Genomic DNA, 23,251 nt, shown 5'->3' with positions numbered 1-23,251 from the left:
GCCTATTGTTGCTTTCTTAAAAACTGCAACTCCTCGACCATGTTCGCAGACCAAAAACCGATTTTCCCCATTTCTGGCACCGTTTGCCAAGGTCAGTGAGGAATTCTATGCCTCGACCGCTTTTCTGTCCCATTTCCACCTCTACAATAACATTTTTTTGGGGGGGGGGGATAGATGGGCAGTACACAAAGCAGTGCTTTGAATAACCTTTTGTGACTCTCTTCGGCTGTCCTTTAGGAGAATCTCGTCTTGCAAAGCAGTATGGTGGGGTTTTTTTTTTCCGCACCTAATTTTGGAGGGTGGGGCCATCAGAGGATGACAGACGTTAAAAACTGTGGGTTGTTCCAGGAAAGACGGCAGCAAATAAAAGGCCTTAAGGCAAGCAAGGGGACTGGTCCTTTTCTAGGTATAAAGGACTCACAAAGGGTTTCCCAGGGCCTCCTTCTGGGGGGGGCGCTGTGGGTCCCCCATACAGCTTTGCCCATGGGGTACAGCTGACAGGGCACATCCCCTCATCAGCATTTTTAAAATCTCTCCTGATCTTTAGGGGGGGGATCAAAGGGATATTTCTGCCATGTTTCGAGAACAGCATCACCCCAGTGCCCCCCACATCCTCTGTACAGATTTTTTTTCAAAAAAATTATTTGTGCAGTGGTTCAGACTGTGGAGCCATAGGTTGGGAGTTTGATTCCCCAGTGGGCCTCTTTGATAGGGGCTGGACTAGATGATCCTTAGGGTCCCTTCCATCTCTGCAGCTCTAAGATTATTATTATTAAAATTTGGGGGGGGGGGTGGAAGGTGGGTGATTATGACACTCCAGGAGCGGAGTTGATGGTCCCTGGACTTTCAGAAGATGTCCGTCATTGCAGTACTAATACATCTTCAGCTTACTTAGGGTCCCATGAAGTCCTAAGATCTGGAAACTAGATTTTGCATTCAAACCTCTGCACCCCCCTAAAAAAAACCCACTTAAAATGAGAGCAGAATCTTCCAGAAGGGATTCAATTCAAGCAAAGAAGGATCATGCTGCTGTTCCAGTTTCATTTGCCATAAGAGAATTTGGCCTGCAAACCCAACCATTAGGCCGGGAGCCAAATCTAACATGGGATCGACAATGTGATTCCTCAATGCATTGCTTCTTCCAAATACTCAGGGCAGCCCTCTACCGATGAAGCGTCAATCCATCCTGAAATCACGGGAGTACTAATTGTTCGTGACCCAATGAAGCAAGGCATGGCACCGAATCATCTGAAATCTGAAGTGTGTGGAGAAGAGTTGAAGGAAGCCAACTGAATATGCTTCGTGTTTCGGTTCCTTTGTCGGCCGGACAGATAGCATGTTCACAAACACATAAAAGTTTACGTAGCTGGTGGTGGCTAATGGCAACTAATTCCTGCGGTGCCAGTTGTGCGACCAAGATTGGTCCCAGCACCTCAGCAATGAGTAGCAATTAGCCCCAGCGCTTTGTGAAAAACTTAACAGGGACATCAATAGGATTTTTGCCATGGGGTGGGGGGGGTCTATTCTTCTTACAGACATTTTTGGACATCTCATGTGGGGAATAATTCCACACACTAAACTAACTGATTGGACTTTATACACATTGTATATCATGTTTAAAAAAAAAAAACAAAAAAAAAAACTAGCAAGATCAGGAAAGGATTACAACCTTTTTCGGCCTTCTCTGGGTGGGGAGAAAGTCTTGCTTAGCTTGTGAACCCTCTTTCGAATAGCTTCCAAAAAAATAATAATAATAAACCTTACGACAACATATATATATATATACCACATGTGCAGAAAGCTGCCATTTTTTTACATCAAGGTTCCATTCTAGTTAATACACTCATCACTGGGGATCGTCAGATTATAAAGAGTTGCTTTTTCTTCTCATTCGACAGAAAACAGTAGAAAAACGAACACTTTTTTTGGCAGTTTGTGGAGAGAAATAAAGTCTTCGGCGGTTTGGTAACAAATCGTGGTACGGACGTTCGGAGAAAAGGCGAGAGCGCCTGCGGGTGTGCGGAGAAGACACAAAACTAGTGCTGAGCATCTCTGGTGGATGAAGGTGGATGAAAGGGAGGCAGGAGACGGGCTGATCTTTCACAGCTTTTCAGCAAGCTGCAAATTGTCTTGTGGGGTTTTTTCCCCCCGCCAACTTGTGTTGTCCTGCTTAGCACGACCACCCAAATATCAACCTGCCTGATTCCTCTCATGAGTTGCCTGGCGTCGGAAAAAGGAACGCCAGCTCTGTGTAGAAAAGGACGTAGCAATGGACCGTCGTCGAAGTTCCACCGGTAGAGCTCAACTTCCCTGCTACGAACTCTGAAAAATACTCTGTGTGGCTCACCCTGAAGGCCCCCCGATCTCTGCTCGGCTCTCACGCCAAACGCCTTTTGGGTCCCGTTCGAGGGTTTCGGCCCTGTCCGCCAGCGGCCACGCTCCGACGGAGGCGCTCAGTTGATCTCCCCCTCCGTATACTCCTCTTTGATGGACTGCTTGCGGGATTTGCAGTCCGGCAGGTCGAAGCCAAAGTCCGACCACTCGTCCGCCCCGCCTCGGTTGGGGATGGTGATGGTGTGGCGGACGCGGAAGTGGACGGCCTCCATGACGCGCTGACGCTGCAGCTCGCCGGAGGCCCCGATGGAGATGGTGGCGGCGTTGCTGCTGCTGCTGCTGCTGGAGCGGATGAGCTGCTGGGCCCCGTAGTCATGGCCCTGCTTCAGTTCCTGGAGGCCTCTCCAGAGGATCATCCGGTACTGTTCCGGAATCTTCAGTGCGGCGAGATCCTGTAAGGAAACACAACATGGATCATCTCTGGCTGCTCGGAAACAATGCACGCGAAGAGATTGTGGGAAGCGTTGTGAGACACTGCCCAGAGAGTGCTTTCCCACTATGGAGCAGAGCTGAGGACTTGAGTTGCGGGATTCGCACCTGTGACTCAACTTGGACTTGGCTCTGTTTCCCCCTCCCCCAATGACTTGGACTCAACTTGCAACTTTTGGAACCCAGCCACCCCTTCCTCTTTTTTTCTGAGGGGAAAAGCTTATTTTTAATAGGGACTTGTGTTCGGGACTCTGGACTTGTTCCCAAAGACTTGAAATCAGGACTTGGACTCAATGATTTGCCAATATCCCTTCTACGGGGACAGTATATAAATCGAAACATCCTCATCCTCCTCAAAAAACAACAACATTAATGACTGCAACTACAACACTTAAAGATAAGGTTGCCAGGTAGACAGAATCCCAGGGCTTCACATGACCACCAAAATATCAATGATCTGTTTCATCTTGGGTGTTGCCTGGCATGGAAAACAGCCAACCTGGTAGCTCTGCTACACGAGCAAAACTTCCTGCCAGCCGCTCTGTCGGGGCCAAAATTTGAAGCCAAGAAGACGGCTCTTGTTATGATAGAGGGACAGGCAAGGGTCAAAAGAGAAGGAAGCCCAACTCAACCCACCAAACATCCCCTCACTGAGCCATTCAACATGGTGGTTTCTGGCAATGAACGGAGATAGTGTTCAGGGCTTCAAGACATCCCATCTGTGGAAATCTGATCTTGTTCTCTTTGGACACTGTTTCTCACAAGATTTGTCTCCTGGCTTCGGAGGCCCTGGAGAAACAGAACCACTCCCTGAGAATTCCATCCAGAGCTTTGAGACCTGAAACCCTTAACCAGGTTTGTTGACTGAGATGTCAAGGCTAAACCTGAGATCCAGAAACGGACTTCTAGGAATGCCACAGGATGGAGGCTTGGGAGGTTGCAGAAGCTGGAGAAGCAAGGGTTTGGGAGAGGAATCAGAAGTGCCGGTGGGCCTGTTGATTGTAGGGAAGCCCACAAGGGGAGATCCACACAAAGTGGTCCAGAATTAGGAGCCAAAGCCCAGCAAATTGGGTAATACGGCAAGCAAGCACCAAAGGAAAATGTCAGTTGGTTGTTGTGGGTTTTTCGGGCTCTTTGGCCATGTTCTGAAGTTTGTTCTTCCTAAGGTTTCGCCATTCTCTGTGGCCGGCATCTTCAGAGGACAGCACTCTGTGCTCTGGTGTAGTTGGCTTGGGAGTGCAGTATTTATGGCTGTGAGATAGGCTTTTGTCTTTTTCTGTAGATGGGTGATTAGTGTGACTGGCGAAACATTAGGAAGAACAAACTTCAGAACACGGCCAAAGAGCCCGAAAAAACCCACAACAACCATTAGATCCCGGCCGTGAAAGCCTTCGCAAATACAAAAATGTCAGTTCTTTAGTGTCCCGTTAGATAGAAAAAATGCATCCTTGTGCTATCTGAGAAACGATGGGGATGCATGCCCGGGCTTTTTTTAAAAAAAAATCATATACATGGAAGAAACCTTCACCTTCAAAGCCACCGGCCCTAAATTGGGATCTTTGCCAGGAGATCCAGACAAGCATGGAAGTTCTTTGTGACCTGGCAACCCTACGCAGGGCTCGCACAATGATTTGTTCAAGTTTCTCTCTGTCCCTCTCCACGCCCCACACATAACCCGTTTCAAAGAATAAACGAACAGCTCAAGAAATGTGCAAGGCACAAAATACACATCGGACCTAAGAGGTCAGTTTAGAAGCTTAGACACTGCACACGACAGAAAAGTGATGTTTGGGTTAGCTCCGCGAGACATTTCAGCCGAGCTGGAAAGTCTCAACTCTGTAAGATTGAAACCAAAGAACTGTCCACGTCGGTCAAAACAGGAAGTACAGAATGTACCCCATCTATTGGAAATGGGGAGTTAGCTTAGGCCCAACTTAGCCGGTGTCAAACTCTTTGACCGATTGGCCGGTTTTGTTCGTCCGTCTTTTGACAAGCAAGCATGCAGAAATAAACTTTGCAGGGTTAATGGTAAGCAGGCTTTGATTCTATTCTAAGATGGTGCAACTGGTTCCAGTTGATGGAAGGAAGGTTGTATGCATCTTCTAACCTCCAGACAACCCAGTGCCTGCCATATAACTTTGCTCCTTTACTGTTCATGCTTTCTGTCCTGCTGTCTCTTTAATCAAATGCTTACCTTTCTCTCATTGGTGAGTTTATTGGTCTTCAAATTCAAAAATAACCTCCTGTCAACCTTGGTAAGACCCTGTAGCGTTATTCGAACATAACCCTACTCTTTAGGATCCACCCACCCCTCTACATTTTCAGATTGGCAGCCCATGGAGACCAAGAAAAAAAAAGACACAGTAAGCAATCGATCTTCTTTAAAAAGTATTTACCTCTAGGGTCAAATTCTGCAGGTGGTAAAGAGTCTGTAACCCTTGGGAAGTGAAATAGTCAATGCAGTTTGAGCACCCCAGTCCTGTTAAAAAACTGCAGGAGAAAAGAAATATATACGGAAAATAAAATTGGTGTTAGATTCTGAGACACATCAGCTGCCTTCTGACAGTGCAATCCTATACGGGGCTGCTCAAAAGTAAGTCCCATTGAGTTCAAGGGAGGTTTGTTCTCAGAGAAGTGTGTATATAGCAAGAGTAAGGAACCTCTGCCCTTTTGAAGGGCACTGGACGACAATCATCAACCCAATCAGGGCTTCAGCATGGTGCCACTCGTAAACTGTAATGGGCGAAGACTCTGGAGACTTGGATTCAAATCCCCTCTCAGCCCTACTAACTCACGGGAGGGAGGGGAATGGTAAACCACTCCTTAAACATCTCACATACCTTGAAAACCCAATTAGGTTCCCTAGAGTTTGAATACAACTTGACTGGAAGTCAACACAAGACATCCCTAATCTAGAACAATAATTTGATTATAACTAGGGGAAGAATAGCTAAACAACAAGCAAAAATCAGCGAAAGATTTCAAAGAACCAGGAGAGGTAAAGCACGCAGGTGTCCTCTATATTAACACACCTCTATCTGAACAGCCTATTTCACCCAAATCTATTTTAAGGATAAAGCACTTGAAGAAAGAGTCCGGAAGCTACCTCTGAACTTTTAGCTCCTGGTGGCTAATGTGTCCCCCACTCTTCTATTTCTCTTTATACCATAGCCTTATTTTCTGAATTAGCAGCCATTCACAAATCTTACACGCCGCTTTTATCATCATTACTAAATGGCCACTCTAAAAGGAAATGCTTGAGTCCAGTGTTGCTCTGTGTCTGCCTTTCCAGATGTTATCGGCGTCTGATATCCATGAATATTCTCCATGCTGGATGGAGCTTCGGAGTCTTGATGTCCAGAACATCAAGAGCAGTATCTCCCAGACTTGGGTAATCCAGATGTTCTTGGACTACAACTCCTAGAAATCCTGGCCATCACAACCGGTGGTCTTCTGGGAAATTTAGTCCAAGAACATCTGGAGGACCCAAGGTTGAGAATGACTGATCTAGAGAAATGCCTCCCAATCTTTGGTCTCCAGATGTTCGTGGACTAGAATTCCCAGAAATCCTGGCCAGTCCAGCAAGTGGTGAAGGCTTCTGGGAGTTTTAGTCCATGAACACCTTGGAGACCCAAGGTTGGGTGGGAATTCCAGAGGACTGGAATTTGAGAACAACTCCTTTAGTGTAAATGTTTCTTGCTTCAGATGGACTTTGGGGTCTTGAGAAAGACCTAGAAGCCATCTTGTTCCCTCTGAGTGTCCAATGAGATATTAAGGGAAAGGCATTGCCCCTGACGATAAATCTGTTCTCCCTTTCAAAAGGGGGTTATTTCTGCAGAGCATGCTCCCACAACCAAACTTGCTAATGAAGCCCATGCTTACTTGCCAGGGACCAATCAGAAAACAAAGCACGGGTAAATGCGAGATACGGAGGGGAGGAGAATTGCATGCAGTGACAAACGGGTATTTTTCTCCACACAGGAGAGGACTTTTTGAAAAATTTTGGTAAACAATTCCTCTAATAGGACCCTGAGCTTGAAAAAAAGAAACAGATTTTTCTTTCATTCCACCCCACCTCCATGGTGGTTACAGCAGGGCCACCTGATACCAAACGTGGAAACCAGTTGCTACAGAGGTTAGTGTAAGGTTAAAACGATAGGAGATGACACAGAGTCAGCCCACGTTGAGACACCCAGCGACCACGTCCCTACCTGACGAGACCTGGGTCTGGATTATAAGGTGGAGGGGGGCTGCAGTGGGACCCGGAGACCATTGCCTGGGAAGAATGTCCGCCGTTCATTTCTCCATTGGACTGCATGGCGTGGCTGTTCAGCATGCCTGGCCCTGGGTTCAAGAAACGGCAAAAAGCCAGCTCAGTGAGTTTTGAAACACATATCCAACCACATGCCCAAACATAGTGATTCAGAATAGAGAGGCTGAAATCCAGTTCATCACCTGCCTAGATGTGTGTGGATAAACATGGCCGCACCAAGCGTGGCCAGAAAAGTGAAGAAAATAAACTGGGTCTTATCAGTGGTGGCCCCTATTCTCTGGAACAGGCTGCCAGTGGAGATACAGGAGGCTCCTTCCCTCCTCATGGTCAGAAAACTGTTAACAACTATTAAAAACAACTGTTCGAAGCTGCCTTTAACAACCGAGTCTACCAGATCCTGTTCATGTTAATACTTGATTTTTCTTTTCCTGTTTTCTCTTTTCTTTCAAAGATTTTTTTAATCACTATATTGCCCTGTCTTTGAGAGTTGTAACTTTGTGACTTTGCAATTTGTAAACCTCCCAGAGTAATGCAGGCACTAACAGGGCAGTATATAAATTAAATGAAATTGAATTAAAATTAGTTTGCTACGCATTAAACCCAGGCAAGGCAGATTAGGTCACTCAGTTATATAGTTCCGGTTGTGACTGCACGATGCGTTGGCAGAAGGTATTCATGGATAACACGCCCACCTTGGGGATATTGCGGCTATCACAAGCTTAACACTGCGTTACACCAAAGTAGCTACTGCACAGGATTCCAGCCATAATTACAGCTAGGAACTTTTCCTGGTAACAAGGATATAAGCAGTTACATTCCAAATCTAAAGTAATGAACACTAACAAAGTTACTGTTTTAAGGACGTGAGTTTCCATTCAGACATGACTGTTAGAAGATGTTCTAATAAATTAAAAGTATTGCACAGACTTTTCTTTTTTCCAAATGCAGGGGGTGGAGGGGGATAAAGGAAGCACAGCCTAATCCTAGAACGATGGATCTTCTTGGCTAATTCCAGTTGCTAAGTAGGTTTCGTCCTGGTGTCAGGCTCTGGCTCGTACTGCCCTGTCAGCTGCAGGATTGGGGCCAGCCAGACCCAGGACTGGCCAGGTGTTTACAGGCTCAGGCCCTGGCCTGGCTGGGCCACTCATGAAGTTCACCTGGAAACCTGAAGACCCTATTTCAGGAGTGGTTCTCCCCTCCCAAAACTGGCCTCAGCAAGAAAGGTCTTTGGATTGTGCTGTGCAGTTCCTACACCTGTTCCTGCATCTCTGTATCTGGACTCCGGTGTTCCTGCCTCTGTTCCTGCCCCTGCCTTGGTTCCTGCTTGCTTTCACTGATCTCCTGCATCTTGGTGCCTTGTTCCAGCTCCATACTCCCAATCCTTCAGCCTGGCTCCCAGCCCGGTGCTCCTGCCTGGAGCACTCTTGGTAAACTCTTGATGTTCTCAAGGAAGAGGAGAAGACAGAAACCTATCAGGTCTCACATGTTCGATACCTTACCCATGGGCCCAAGGTTCGGGCCGGCCCCAGGGCCATGCTGCGGAGGCTGTCCAACCAGCTGGTTCACGGAGGGCAGTTTATTGATCCCTCCCGTGTGGAGCTTGTTCATTGGCGACAGAACCGGACCGTACGAGGAGGGAGGCTGGAGGTGAGACCTAATCGGAAGCAGATCCTACAATCAGGTGGGGAAAACGAACTTCCCCGAAGAACAGACGCCTGGATTCATGGGCCCTGTAGAGAGCAGCTTGGGACATTTCCCTTTAAGAGACCTACAGGCCATAGCCCGGTTGGCTGAGGAATTATGGGAGTTGTAGTCCAAAAAAAATCCAACTGTTCCCATCTCTAACTCCAAGTCATTTCCCCCAAGTAATGACCTGTTACAGTTAACAGCTGTTAAAAGTAACTTCCTGATTCTTAAAAAGTAACTGAAATTGTTACCTTTTTCCGCAGAGCTTGGAAAAGTTTACTTTTTAAAGCTTGCAATCAACTCCCCTCTCTCCCTGACGGAACAACCCGGGGGCCATACCGGCGACAGGATTCGAGCAACGGTGACCCAAGAAAGGAACTTTTCCAAAGCGAGCGAGCGAGACTGGCAAGGAGCCGATCAAAGTTTTGGGAGGTCACGTGGGGTTCTTAGAATATCTGGGGGATGCTACTGGCGTTGCCGTCTAAGGAACTCTTTCCATGGAGGAGAAAGGCTTATCCTCTAATTGCTCCGTCATTGCCCCGTCATTGCCCCATCATTGCCCCGTGATATCTCGACCATGCAGCCCTTTCCTCCTTTACCACCCCCTTAACTACCCATGGGAAGCTGCAGAAGATGGAGGGAGGATGGGGATAAGCACTGGGGACTCACTGGCGCTGCAGAAGTTGCTGCTGCTGTTGCCGGTAAGAGTCCACCAACTGCTGGGGGACCAACTCAACCAACTCTAGGCTCTCTTTGATCTTCATCAAGATCTCAAAGTTCTCCCGGCCACGAACCTGAATAAGAACAACAACAACAACCATAATCATCAACCTCATCATTTTAGAATGGCAGAGCTGGAAGGGACCCTATGGATCCTCGTCAAGGAAGCCCATCGGGGAATCGAACTCCCGACCTCTGGCTCTGCAGCCAGAAACAATGGTAGTGGATTCTGGGGGCTGTAGTCCATAACATCCTAAGAGTCTACAGATCAGAAAGGACTAATGGAGTCCACCCTGGTGTGGAGTGGGCCAAGTGCAAATCCTCCAGGCACTGGGGGGGGGGGGGCGGCTGTACAAGACAGCCTAGGAAACTGTTAACTTCAGCGGTACTTACAGGCACGTAATAGGTCTCCTCTTCCCCGTGCCTTCGCTTCTTAATTCCAGTTGCCAGGGCTGGGATGCCTTGAGGGCTTTGCTTAAAAGCTAGGAAGGAAGAACGAGGGGAGGCCATTAAACAGGGATCCACTTGAAAGGAGAAGCATAAGGGCATGGGGGGGGCCAGCCAGGGGTGATGGTGGACGGTGGCCATGATTCCTCTTCCGAAAGAAAAACAGCGTTGTAGAAGCGACCATTCTCTCTCTCTCTCTCAAAGAGAGCTCTGCTGAGTGTTGTTGGAAGCGGTTGTTCGTTGGTTTTTGCTGTTGATCTGCTCTCAACCGTAAGTAATGAAACATTTTTATTCTTTTGGTTGTTCAACCTTCAGAACACGGCCCAAGAGCCCGAAAAAGTCACAGCAACCATCAGATCCCGGCCGTGAAAGCCTTTGAGAATACATTTTTATTCTTTCTCCAACAGATGTCTCAGAGCGAGTGACTGAGACTCTAAAGGGCCGGCTCACGAGAAAGGGGTGGACGTATCTGGGGAACTGGCAGCTAATCTCTTCTGGAAGTCTCAGGAATTCTATGGCAGAGCGGAAGAGAACTTGACCAGGGCACTAGGATTAGGGTGCAGAAATCTACGGCTGGAAGGACAGGGAGCTGTGCGTTTGCTGGAAAGGAACGGACCCGTTCGTGTCGAGTGTATAGACTACCTACAGCTCTTTATACCCAGGCAGAAGGACACACAAACTTCAACACAGAACTGATATGATCGTGGGATGCTCCTATGTCCCTTCTTTGGCCTCAGCCTTTTGCAGCCTCTTCTTATGTAAGTCATCAAGCTAGACTTGCTAGTTGCTTTCTGGGGGTGGATATTGGACCCTTCCACCCCAGAACAGGTCCCCCACTAGCAGGGCATGGGGCTCCCCACGTTGGGTTACCCAAGTGTTCTTGGACTTCAATTCCCAGAAGTCTTCCCCATCAGCTGTGCTGGCCAGGATTTCTGGGAGTTGCAGTCCAAGAACATCTGGAGACCCACGGTTGGGAGCCCGTCACCTAGAGGGTCCCAGCCCTTCAACACTGGCCCCCAGGCTTCAGCTGCAGCCCCATGACTTACTCCGCTTGTTGGGGTTGCCATTTTTGGTGGTGCTGTCATTCAGGGCTTGCTGCTCGCGGTAGTGGTCCTCGTCTGCTTTCCGATCTCTCCCCGGGCAAGCGCAGATCCGGCCTTCGAAGGACCTCCGGCCCAAAACCTGCCCACTGGGGGGGGGGAAACAAAGGGGGAAATCTACTCAATGGGCATCTATCCATGTGCTAAGAAAATATTCTGTTGCCCAGTCTTGTCTAGCTAGTTACCGACATATGGAGAGATCGACAGGTTTGGAAGATGCTTATGAAACATCAACAGACCTTTGAGAGGAACCCTACATGTGAGTTTGTGTTGATAACAAAGAGTCAAAAAATAATAAATAGATACGAAAACCAACAGACATGGTGCCAAATACTGGGTGACACCACTCTCCCCATGCCCTGGAGACCTCCAGGCCTAGTTCTGTCTGCCTTGGGAATCAAGTTACGTCACTAGCCCGGATTTGGGAAGGAGCTGGCGTGACCCACTTACTCTCTGGTTTCTAGCGAGATAATGATAAGGATGGGTCGCCGGTTCATCCCGCCCACGCAGCTGCTGTTGCACATGAAGTTATACAGGATGGTGGTGAATTCGGTGCCCACCTGTTCCGAACAAAGTGGGGAGAGAGAAAAGCAAATTTAGTGCCCCAGATATTCGGACGTGCGATGTCACTCTTCCTAAGCTGAAGGCACAGTAAACAGTTTCGCGGCATACGCTCTTCAGGTATCCAATTAGGTATGTGTGAAATTTAGTGTCTGGCCCCTTAATCAAGACAGAGGACAATGACTGGTGTCCAATTACATAGGCATAGAAGCACATGTGAATTTTGAAGTGATTGTTTTGAAATGATAGGAGCTTAGGGGTGGAGCCTAACAGGAAAAGGGGTGGAGCCTATGCACTTTTTCGGGCCAGGAGAAAAGACAAAACAGGGCAGAAACTGTGCATTGAGTTCCCAAAGCTTCTTCCTCCTTGGAAAACAAAATGGCGGCCATCATTACATCACCATCCAGGTGAGCCACCTTTACACCAGCCACAGATTGTGGGGAACTGGTTTGGCCCTTCTAGCAGGGCAATTCTGGACTCTTAGTCCAAAGAGATACTGTAAGGAGTTTTTTTTTTAAAGCCCTAGAGAGTTATGAAGCTAAGATGGGAGGAAGAACCATCTCTTGGGGAAAAATAAAGGTTATACAGTCATACGATCAAGCGTATAAGAACAAAAAGCAAAAGCTGCAGTAATTTTGCTGAACACTAGGGGGTGAGGCAACCTTTCCCATAAACTGCCAGGATGGTGATTTTCTCTCTTTTTGCTGCAAGGTTGGTGAATTAAAAGCAATATCTTGGTGGGGAAAAAAACTGTTGCTTCACATAGTCAGCCTCACTACAGGTAGGCCCACTGAATCAATGGGGATTTGCTGAGTCGGCTCTTCTGCACGTCCCATGGATTCAAATGGGTCAAATCTAACTGCGACCTACTCAGCTAAAGCAAGTGACGGCAAAAGTAGATGCATTTGGATCAATGGAGCTGACCCAAGGGTTGACTCGCCAAACCCTTCCTTGATTCAATAGTCCTGCTCTAGTGCAATTTTCTTTGTTAAGTAACAGGATCTTGAACAGTGTATTTGGGTTTCCTACAAGTCATGATCCCACAGTGCTTCCACAATGTGGACACGGATATATTTCACCTGTGGGGGCTCGTATGGGACCATAACACTCTGCCTCCCAGTGACAGGGTCATCCACGTATTGAGAGAGGTTGTTCCCTTCGACGCGGATTAAATGGCTCGCCGGTGCAGACAGACCTGTGAAGACACAAACATGAAAACAGGAGATACAGGTCAATGGCAAACGTTTCTTTGGAGCTAGAAAGGTCAGGATCATGCCCATAGGGCAGTGGTTCCCAACCTTGGGTCCCCAGAGGTCCTTGGACTACAACTCCCAGAAGACCTAGCTGTGTTGGCCAGGATTTCTGGGAGTTGTAGTCCAAGAACACCTGGAAGACTCAAGGTTGGGAGCCACTGCCATATGCGATGCTCTTTCGGGAAAGGAAGAAGATCTTCAAGGTGGATAGGCACCCAAAGCATCCTCAGTAATTAGGAAAGGTTGGGTGACAGCTGTGGGAAGGGAGGACTGGAAAAGGAGAGCGGAATGGGGTGGCGTGTCCTTCAGAAGGTCTGACATGAACGGCTGGATAGCCCAGTGGTTTAGGCCTCTGGCTGTGGAGCCAGAGGTTGGGAGTTCAAATCCCCCACTGTGGCCTCCTTAAGAGGAGCTGGACTGGATGATCTCTATAGGATCCCTTCCAGTTCTGCAGTTCTAAGATCATGTAGAAATCTCCATGCTCTTGTGGGTCCGGGTGTGATTTTATAAAAAACTGAGCAAACTGTATGGTTTATCCATTTACCACATGTGCATAGCCACTCCATTCGTTAATACATTGAATGATTAATTGGAATGTTTCTATGTTATGTCCAACGATGAGAGGCAGCAAAAGAGCACTAAACAATATGAGATGGGAACACACTGCTCAAGATTGTGAAACAATCCAAAACTGTATAACCATGGAAAACAATTGAAACCATTTCGCAACGACTCCGCACAGTGGCCAAAATGTTATGGGGCATTTACACCGGCATAAGTATCATTTTGTAAATCGCAGGGCCAAATTGCCATTTTCGTTCCGGATGGCTGTCAAGTTGTACGACTTGACACAAGACTAGTAATGAGAACAACAGCTCATTCCTTAGTGGAAATTGACCAATGTAAGTCAGTTACACTTATGCCGGTGTCAATTCCTACCAGGATTCTGGCCACCACATCCTATTGATTGTGTGTTGCACCCCTAGTGACACAGCAGGCTGAAGAATTCCAGGAGCTATAATTGGATAAAAGAAAAGAAAATCTAATCCTATCCATTGCTTGCAAAATCTTCCACTTGAAAGCATTCTGAACGAAGCATTTGTCAATAACAATGTTGAGCTAAACCAACAGAGGAGGGCAACAAGGATGATAAGAGGGCTGGAAATCAAGCTCCTTTTTAAAGGGTCAAAATGTAGATGTGTTGTTTAGGGGCAAAACATGCCCCTGGAGGAAACGGTCTCACCATCATTGAAGTCGCGGCCAAGCTCATGGTTTGGGCAGCGTTTCACCACTTCTGTCACATGCTCTGCCTTCTTGTAGACGGGCATGGCCCGGATGATGGTGCCCGGCGGCGGCGGAGTCGACACTTTGATCTGGATCGGACACGTCTTGGCGATTTGACAGTAGAGCTTCTTGAGCAACGGCGAGTACTAGAAAGAGGAACAGATTTTTGCATGGATCAGGCAAGGTTAAGACCCAACCTATACGTACGACGGGGGCTGAGGATGGCCAGGGAGGACAATCCCTACCTTAAAAATCCCTCGAGGAAAAATGGAGAGAACTGGACACTTCCTAATGAAAAGGGATCTTTGCATTTCCAAACGAGAAAAAGCCAGCACTGGCTTGACTGAAGGGCAATCAGAGTTTCTTTATCTCTCCAGTGTATGAGATTTATTCAATTGCTCCATCAGTCCCTCTAGCTTGATATGACCAACTCTGATTAGCAATAATAGGTCTTCAGAACTTTAGGATCCTCTCCTAGCCCTATCTCGTGAAATCTAGTGGTCTCCCAATACCAAGATAGGGCTAGGGAAGGATCCTGCCCAAACTTAACCAGGAGTTACTCTATTCAGCTTCTAAAACAAGCTGAGGTAGGCATATTCGGGTGGGTACACTAGAGTTAAGACTACAAGGGGAGGTGAAGAATATAAGTACAAAAAGATCGTCGCTAAGCGGATTCATCGTAATGCGGGGCAATCGTAAAGCGAGGCACCACGGTATGTGTTCATTTTGGGCACGACAATTGAACAACACAAATGGCCTTGTCAATTCTTCTTTCAATTTGTTCCAAAAGCACAACAAATGGACCCCATTCGTACACTTTCCATCCTTATGTGGAGCAAGAGTGATACTGCTTTGTTTTGATCATTCTCTCAGTGGCTGAAATCCTGTTGCAGAGCTCTGCAGACAGCTTACCTTTTAGATGGAAACTGACGTAAGTTAAGAAATCTCTGTAGGCATGATGTTGCACGCCGAGACATGAGACTCAGTGAGCCGCAGATAAAGTCTACAGAGATTTCTTAACTTACAGCAGCTCTCTTCCAAACAAAAACTTCTTAACTGTTAGAGCAGTACAACAACGGAACCCATGACCTCAGGAGGGGGTGAGCTCTCCGGTGCTGAAGGCCTTCAAGAGAAGACGGGACAACCATCTATCAGATCTGCTTTAATTTGGATTCCTGCATTGAGCAGAGGGTTGGACTCTGTGGCCCTACAGGTCCCTTCCACTCCATTATTCTAAGGTTCTAGGATTACACCATTTGCGTAAGTGCGCGACAGGATCTCTGCCAATGTTTTTCTCCCAGAATGTCTTAGCATCAAAGAGCAGTGGATCAACCCCCACCATCCTAGTTCACGAGCCATGCTGGGGCTTCCGGGAGTTGGCTATTTGAGGACCACTGAGAAAATCAAGGAGAACAAACCTATCAATTCTAAAGGAAATCAAACCTGAGTGCTCACTGGAAGGACAGATCCTGAAGCTGAGGCTCCAATACTTTGGCCATCTCATGAGAAGAGAAGACTCCCTGGAAAAGACCCTGATGTTGGGAAAGTGTGAAGGCAGGAGGAGAAGGGGATGACAGAGGACGAGAGGGTTGGACAGGGTCATCGAAGCGATCAACATGAATTTGACCCAGTCCCGGGAGGCAGTGGAAGACAGGAGGGCCTGGCGTGCTCTGGTCCATGGGGTCATGAAGAGTCAGAAATGACTAAACGATGAGAAAATCAGACATGGCTTCCATAGACTCAAAGGGTTGTCGGAGCAAAGACTCATGGCAAACTTTCCCACCCCAAAATAGCATCTTGTTTAAGGGCTCCGATCAGCCCTGCCCTCCACCCGGCGAATCCATCTGCCGTATCACGATGCTTCTGTTCCAAATTGTGTTTCTTATTATTATCATTATTTTCAGGCAGCAATGGGGACTGGGTGTGTTTCTCCCCGACATGCTGGGACAGGCATCTTAACCTTTGCAACCAGATCCCAAACAGCCACCTGGAGTTTTAAAGCTGCTCTGTATGAATTGGACTCTTTGCTCAGATCTGCCAGGACACGTTGGCTCGGGAGCGAAAGCAGGAGAGGAGGTCTCAGCTCCTTGAAAAGTCTGGATCGCCCCCTCCAAATATGCTTTGAACTGCTTAATAATGACCACCGGGAGATGACGCAGATAAATCCAGTAAGCAGTTGCTTCTCCTGGCCTTTATCTCCATGTCACACTCTCGTTTAAGCCACCGCGGCAGCAGTGGATAAGAAACAGATGAGACCTCGGCTTCGGAATTACCAGCTCAGTTTCCCAAACATTTATTATTATTTTCCTTCCCATGAGGTCTTCCTCTGTCCCTCCTGTGCATTAGCTTGCTTTGTTCATGGACACCGGTCATCATCCGATTAGCACAGGATTCATTTGCAACTCAACCAGGCAAATGCGAAAGCTTTGAAGCTCTGCAGGTTTGGGAAAGAGAATGTTTTATCACTTTCTAATTGTGAAGCTGGCACGTTGGGCATTTCTGGCTTCAAGGACTCTCCGTAAAAACCTGTGGACCAGATATTCTGCTCCTTGTGCCTCAAAAAAGTGTACTGCAATCCAGAAAAGCTCACGCTGGGGGGGAAATTGCTAGTGTTAAGCGTGGCACAGCACTTAATTTTTGTTGTTCTTCTGGCTGAAACAGGCCTACTGCTACCTGTTTCTGTTCGGACATTCTTGGAAATGCCCTGTTTTCCTCCCTTTATTCATTCACTCTCTTGCCTTTTATAGCTGTCTCCTTAACATGTATCAAGTTAACATCACAGCCTTATCCTGAGATGGAATTCCTAATTTGATGTCTCCGGAGATGTCTTGGTCTGCTTTGCCATAATGTCACAATTAAAGTGGGTAAGAAAGAGAGCAAGAGAGAAAAAGAGAGATGCCATGGCATCTTAAACACCAGCAGAGATGTTTCAGTGTGAGAATGCCATGCTAAAATCATGAAAATCTCTTACAAAACGAATCAAGTCAGTTTGCAACGTCCCAGAGGTGAAATCAAATGCACACATTAGTTAAGGATTCCCCTCTTTCAATCTCAGGCTATCTCTAATGTCTGTTTCTAGCCTAAACGTCTTATAACTCAGTTGACCTCGTAAATGCCAATTCTGTATCGCAGAGATATTTTTTTATTTAAAATACTAAATTTTAAATGGAAAAAACCCACTGAAACTTCAAAATCTAATCCATGCTATCAAGAAGGACCTTTTTAAGCAGTAAATTTTGAGGGAAAGGTTTTCACTACGTTGTAAAAATAGACACTGACAACCCAGCCATAGGAGGGAAAGCCACCATCTCTATTCTGAGAAAAATAGGGATGTATGAAGCGTCTGGCTTTTCACTATATTTACTCCTTCTCCACAGACTACAGGGAATGAGTTGGTGTGTCATTTTGGGCTCAGTTAGCCACAGTTTGAGAATTTCTGTCCTAGTATAGACTATGTCTGTTAATAGTCTCAGAACTGGAAGGGGTGCTATGGGTCATCAGATCCAGCCCCTCTCAAGGAGACCCAGTGGGGGGAATCGAACTCCCAACTTTTGGCTCCACAGCCAGATGCCTAAACCCTTCAGCTATCCAGCAATTCCATGACGTGATCTCTCGTCTTCTCTTTCCCCCATTCTAGAAGGGATGGGCGTAGCTTGACTAGTCCTTACACGGCAGAGCATGTCCCACAGTTGAACGCATTCCACGTCCTCCCCATGAAAGGCAACTGGGTGCCAAATCAACGTATACACACACACACACACACACACACACACACACAAAGAAATCCTTCAAAATACCATCTCATGCAGAAAAACTCCTAAGGTGTGTTTCAAAAGCCGAGGAGGTCCTTGCTTTGACATGCCCTCCTTGCATGAAGATGCCAAGATGAAAAATGTGGTCCTTGAAAGGAGTATCAACTTTGTCTTCCTTCACTTCTTCGTTTTCACCCCAAAAAGAGAAGGTTTGATCCCATTTCATGGCTTTGAGTGTATCGATCATTCATAGTGTTAGCCTGTTTGGGTCCGCTTGAGGAGAAAAGTGGGTATACATATTCTAAGCAGATAAATAGCTGTTTGATGGCACTTTAATGGATGTGGTTCCATCCTGCAGAATGGGATCTATAGTCCGCTTAAAATTTTCATAGATGGTTGGATAGCTCAGTAGTTGAGGTCTCTGGCTGTGGAACCAGGGGAGTCTGATTCCCCCCACTGGGCCTCCAGGGAAAAGAGCCAGCCTGGGTAGCCTTGGGCAAGCTGCACAGTCCCAGGGATCCCTCCCCAGAAGAAGGGGAAATCACTTTTAGCTGGCTGGATAGTTCAATGAGTTAGATATCTGGCTGCAGAACCCACTGTGCATCCCGGAAAAGCCAGCCTGGTTAGCCTTGGGCCAGCTGCACAGTCCCAGGGATCCCTCCCCAGAAGAAGGGAAGAGGAAACCACTTCTGAATATTCTTTACCTAGAAAACTCTGGAAAGGGTTGCCATAGGGCAGAATTGATTTGACGGCACACAATTGTTGCTGTTGTTGTTCAGAAGGGCACAACAGCGTTCTAGCAGAGAAGCATCCCATTGGGATCTACCGAAAAATGTCTCAAAAGGCCATCCATCCATCCATCCATCCATCCATCCATCCATCCATCCATCCATCCATCCATCCATCCATCCATCCATCCATCCATCCATCCATCCATCCATCCAAGTTCATTAGTCCACCCTGTGGAACCTGCCACTCAGAGGAGAGAGATCTCCACCCTTTCCTGCTTTCCCTGTGTTTACCGACTGTGTACATCTCTTGCTAAACACCTTTAGGAAGGATTGCAGGAGACAATTCCCCGCTCTTCTTTCCTTTGGGCCAGGTGTTCAGACACACCAGCGACTCCCGTCAAATGATCCTTTTCATACCTGCAATCCCAAAGCCTGGTCCAGACATGCCCAGGAAAGGAGGGGAACCTCGGATCAGGGAAAGGGAAAACCGTTCCCGCTATGCGGCTCGGCACAAATTATCTTGTTATGCCATGTTACGACACGGAATTGGGGGAGCGGGGAGTGGGTGGGTTTCTTGAACAGCACAAAGCTTTGCCCCGAGGGGGGGAAGAAAAGGCTGCCGCAAACTTGGTAGAAACAAGCCTTTTCTGATAACCTCGTCAAGTCCCAACAGCTCCGAGGAGACCTTCAAAGGAGATCCTTCAACGGCAACAAAGACCCTATTTTGAGGAAGCCCTCGTGAGCTTTACTGTTCTCTGCCGGAGGTTGGATGGAGGAGCAGAAGACACTTCAGGATGTACGGATCAGTCCCTGGCTGATTTACAATCTATTGAGGTGGCAAAGCTCTGACTTCAAGAGAGGGGCACCCCAATCTCATTGAAACCAATGTCGGGGCGTTTCTCCGCCTTCTGCATCTTCCTTATGTTCCCCGCCAAAGAACTCGGAGGAGAGGAGAAATATAAATGCTACTAAGAAATAAGTGGAAAGTCAAGGTGGCGTAGTGGCTAAAGAATTCAAAATAGAAAGAATCTAGGATGTACCATGGAAGGCGGTCGTGAGAAAGTCAGGATGCAACAGCTAGAAAGCCCATGGAATTCAGGACCAACATCCTCCATGCTTTCTGGACTCGTGTTGTGCTAGTTAGACAGTGGTGCTTTCATCCATGTGGCACTGCTCAACCTTAATTCCTCCCTTCTTCTCTTCTTTTCCCTGAAGGGTGAATCTGATGGCCTGGTTTTTTTTTTTTTTTTGGAAACTAAGGACAAACGATTAGTGAATAAACAGAAAGGCAGTGTGATGCAGTGGACAGAGTGACTCAGAAGACCTGGGTTCAAATCCTTGCTTGGCCATGAAACTTACTAGCAACTGCAAGGGTACAGCCCCTTCTTAAATATCTTACGAACCTCAAAAACACTGTTAATAATAATCACAGGTCCTTGTGTTGATTCCAACTTTCTAGGTTTTTCTGGGAAGATAATGCCCAGATGTGGCCCCTTTTTCTGGGGGGTGCTCTGGGACTCTGCACCTTGCTGGCAGCCAATGGGTGTCTCGTTCACCTCCGTTGCATGCCTGAGTATTTTCCCCAGCCTTCTTCCGGCCATTTCTCAAGGGAGCTGTCCCTGGTATTTGGGCAAGGGAACGGAATTACAAGTTCTGCACTGTGGAGGGTGCATCTCTCAAAGGATGAAAGAAGGAGAAAACGTAGGGGGAAAGAGAAAGGTTCTGACCATGGGATTCCCCCGCCCCCTGTATTTTCAGGACAGTCTAGAAAATCAAAGTTGTTGGAGTGAAATCTAAATTTGACTCAATGATGATGATGAAGAAGTCAATTCTGACTTAGGGTGACCTAAGTAGACCCCGTGGGAGAATCAGATTCCCAACCTCTCACTCCACAGACACATACCTAAATCATTGAGCCAGCCAGCCAGTTGGACTTGACTTGGGCAGTGAGAAATGTGATTTTACCCTGGAAAAGGGTTTGCAGAATCATAGAATAATGGAGTTGAAAGCTATAAGTCCATCGAGTCTAACCCCCCCCCCCGCTCAGTGCAGGATGGTGCAAAGTATTCAACTAATTTGGGGGTTCCCAAAGGTGGGAGGGGGGTTGGCCAATCTTCTCCCCATCCTTACTAATTTAATGGGCAAAATTCTCTTCCTGCAGGTGTTACGCCTATATAAATGTGCTGGGCATTGTGCCCAGCCACTGGAAAATCACATGAAACAATCATACGATCTGTCGCATGTCCCCGGCTCAACCAGTTGTACCGCATGCCAGTTCAAGTGCTTCATGGATAGCACGTCGACCTCAATCCTATTGTAACTACCATGAGCACAGCCCAATGTTGTGTCCGTGTCCTTGTGCGTCAAGATTTTGCCTAACAAGTTTGTGAACCTATGTTGCACTCGTATGTGCTTGGGAGACAGCAGACAATAGAAGCATAAAATGGTAACATGCAAGAAGCTAAATAACGAGGCAAATAAAATCGAACAAGAATTCAGAAGAAACCAGGAGAATTTGTCACTGCAAACTCAGCAAAAACAACATCCAGGATCCAACAGGGTCCTTCCGTTGGAACCCATTGCTTCTGCCAGAATTGGTGATCTTCTGATCCTTCTCTTGTCCTGGTGAAAATGGCCAGGATCATTCTCAGCCCATTCTGAAGACAGCATCCTTGAACCTTCAGGATATAAGCTACGAGCTGCCTTACTGTGTTGTGGTTGCTTCAAAAAGGCATGGCATCTTGTCTTCTACTACTTTGAAACACCAGTCCATCAGGACCCGCATTGTCAGCTCTTTCCTAAGCCTTCCTGGAGATGGTGACAACTGGAGATGGCAGGGCACCTTTGACCTGAAAAGTTGACATGTCCAGTTCTGGACACCACACTTGAAGAAAGGTGCCAACCAACTGCAGCAAGTTCAGAGAAAGGCAACAAGGAGGATCAGGGAGCTGGAAATCAAGCCCGAGGAGGAAAGACGGAAAGAAGTGGGCCTGTTTAGCCTTGGGAAAAGAAGACTTCAAGGAGACAGAATAGCACTCTTCAAAAACTTGAAAGAATGTCATCCAGAGGAGGAGCAGGATCTGTTTTCCATCATCCCAGAGTGCAGGACACATCATAATGGGCTCAAGTGACAGGAAGCCAGATTTAGGTTGAAGATCAGGAAAAACTTTGTAACTGTTAGAGCAGCATGATAACGGAACCCTTGACCTTGGGAGAGCCAACGCTGGAGGCCTTCAAGAGAAGATTGGGCAACCACCGGGTCAGATCTGTTTTGTCTTGGACTCCTGCCTTGAGCCAGGGGTTGGCCTCAATGGCCTTGTAAGGCCCTTCCGACTCCATGATGCCATGACTCTATGATTCTGCGCTTTATCACCCAATGTGGGATGCTTTTCCCAAACTAGCAAGGTAGGATTCATTCACCTCCCACCTTGCCGCCCTTAATCCCCCTTCCGGGTGTGTTTGAGACAAGTTCTTTCCTGCCTCTGGACTCGGGGGTTTTCCATAGTCAGGAAGAAAATAGGGAGAAACAATGAATGATGAGGTCACCCGAGTTTTTCCCCCCCTTCTAGCATCTGGAGAGCTCGGAGCGAAAACGTGCCGGGCTGTCGTCTTCTTTAGGAGAAGCACGTCCTTCCTTCCCCCCCCCTCACAATGCCCCAAAACCGCTAGATGGATATGTCCTGACAGAATCCCACCCGATAAGACCATATTTATCATCAGCTTCTGACACAGGGCTGTCTAGACTTGACTGGCAAAAGGGTGGGTCTGTTTTCCTTTTTTCTTCTTCTTCAAGGAAATGGCTGGAACTATGGTTTTCTTTCCCCCCATTCCTGACACCCTCCCTCCATCCTTTGCCTCCTTACTTTGCTCTGCATTTCCCTCCATCCCTATAAAGGTTCTCATCCAGACATGTACAGGGTTGTTGTCGATGGATCCCAATAAAGCCAGTAGCCTGGGAAAAGGGAGTTCGACAAGGAACACATACACACAAACTAACACACACAGAGATATACACACACAAAAGCCCCCCCCCAAGATGCCTCAGGCTGCTAATTTCTCCCGCGCTCCCCGAAACAAGCAGCTACACAGCCCTCTTCCTGAGGCAGGTTTGGGCAGAGCGCCGCGGAGAGGTGATAATAACGTGTCTGTCATTTCTCTCCGACATGTAGGATCTTGTAAAACCGCAAATACCGTTAACCAGCTCGGCCAAATCTGTTAGAACGGAGCCCGGGTGAGGAGAGAGCATGCCTACTGCAAGATTTTGTGCTTTCTTTGTTATTATTAGAACGATAATGTATGCGAGCCGGACATCTCATCTATTGGGAAAACGTTTTCCAGGGAATGATGGAACAGAAACGGAAGCTTCCTTTGTCTAGGGATAAATCTTTTGTTTTATCTGTGTGTCGTTCCTTAGGGCCTGGTCACACAGCCAAAACAAAAACAAAACCCAAAAAACCCCCTGGCGTTCGGCCAGTGTGAAGAACTGTGCTTGAGTTTCGCATTCACACAATGAGTTCCGAAGTGCGTATTTATTTTCCCTTGCCTCGTTCCGTTTTCTTAGGAAGACAGTTAAAATCGACGTCTAGACTATGAGGAGTTATCCTCTCCCTACGTTAGCCAG

General features: G+C 47.3%; 1 protein-coding gene across 1 annotated transcript in view; it reads right to left on the bottom strand.

Annotated features, from left to right (window-relative positions):
- Positions 1-1,100: 1,100 nt before the first annotated feature.
- TP73 (tumor protein p73) overlaps positions 1,101-23,251 on the bottom strand; it is a 54,724-nt gene continuing 32,573 nt past the window's right edge. Inside the window, exons 5-14 of the mRNA XM_020808026.3 lie at positions 14,107-14,293; positions 12,690-12,805; positions 11,500-11,609; positions 10,996-11,138; positions 9,896-9,984; positions 9,452-9,576; positions 8,596-8,750; positions 7,035-7,167; positions 5,220-5,313; positions 1,101-2,786 (exon numbers count right to left, since the gene is read on the bottom strand). Coding sequence (XP_020663685.3) covers positions 2,454-2,786; positions 5,220-5,313; positions 7,035-7,167; positions 8,596-8,750; positions 9,452-9,576; positions 9,896-9,984; positions 10,996-11,138; positions 11,500-11,609; positions 12,690-12,805; positions 14,107-14,293 — 1,485 coding nt within the window. The 3' untranslated portion in view covers positions 1,101-2,453. The remainder of the gene's footprint in view (positions 2,787-5,219; positions 5,314-7,034; positions 7,168-8,595; positions 8,751-9,451; positions 9,577-9,895; positions 9,985-10,995; positions 11,139-11,499; positions 11,610-12,689; positions 12,806-14,106; positions 14,294-23,251) is intronic.

Source organism: Pogona vitticeps, chromosome 7, assembly GCF_051106095.1.
Source record: "Pogona vitticeps strain Pit_001003342236 chromosome 7, PviZW2.1, whole genome shotgun sequence".
Lineage (NCBI taxonomy): Eukaryota > Metazoa > Chordata > Lepidosauria > Squamata > Agamidae > Pogona > Pogona vitticeps.
Note: the sequence above shows the minus strand (reverse complement) of the source record. Positions and strands in the feature narration are given on the sequence as shown.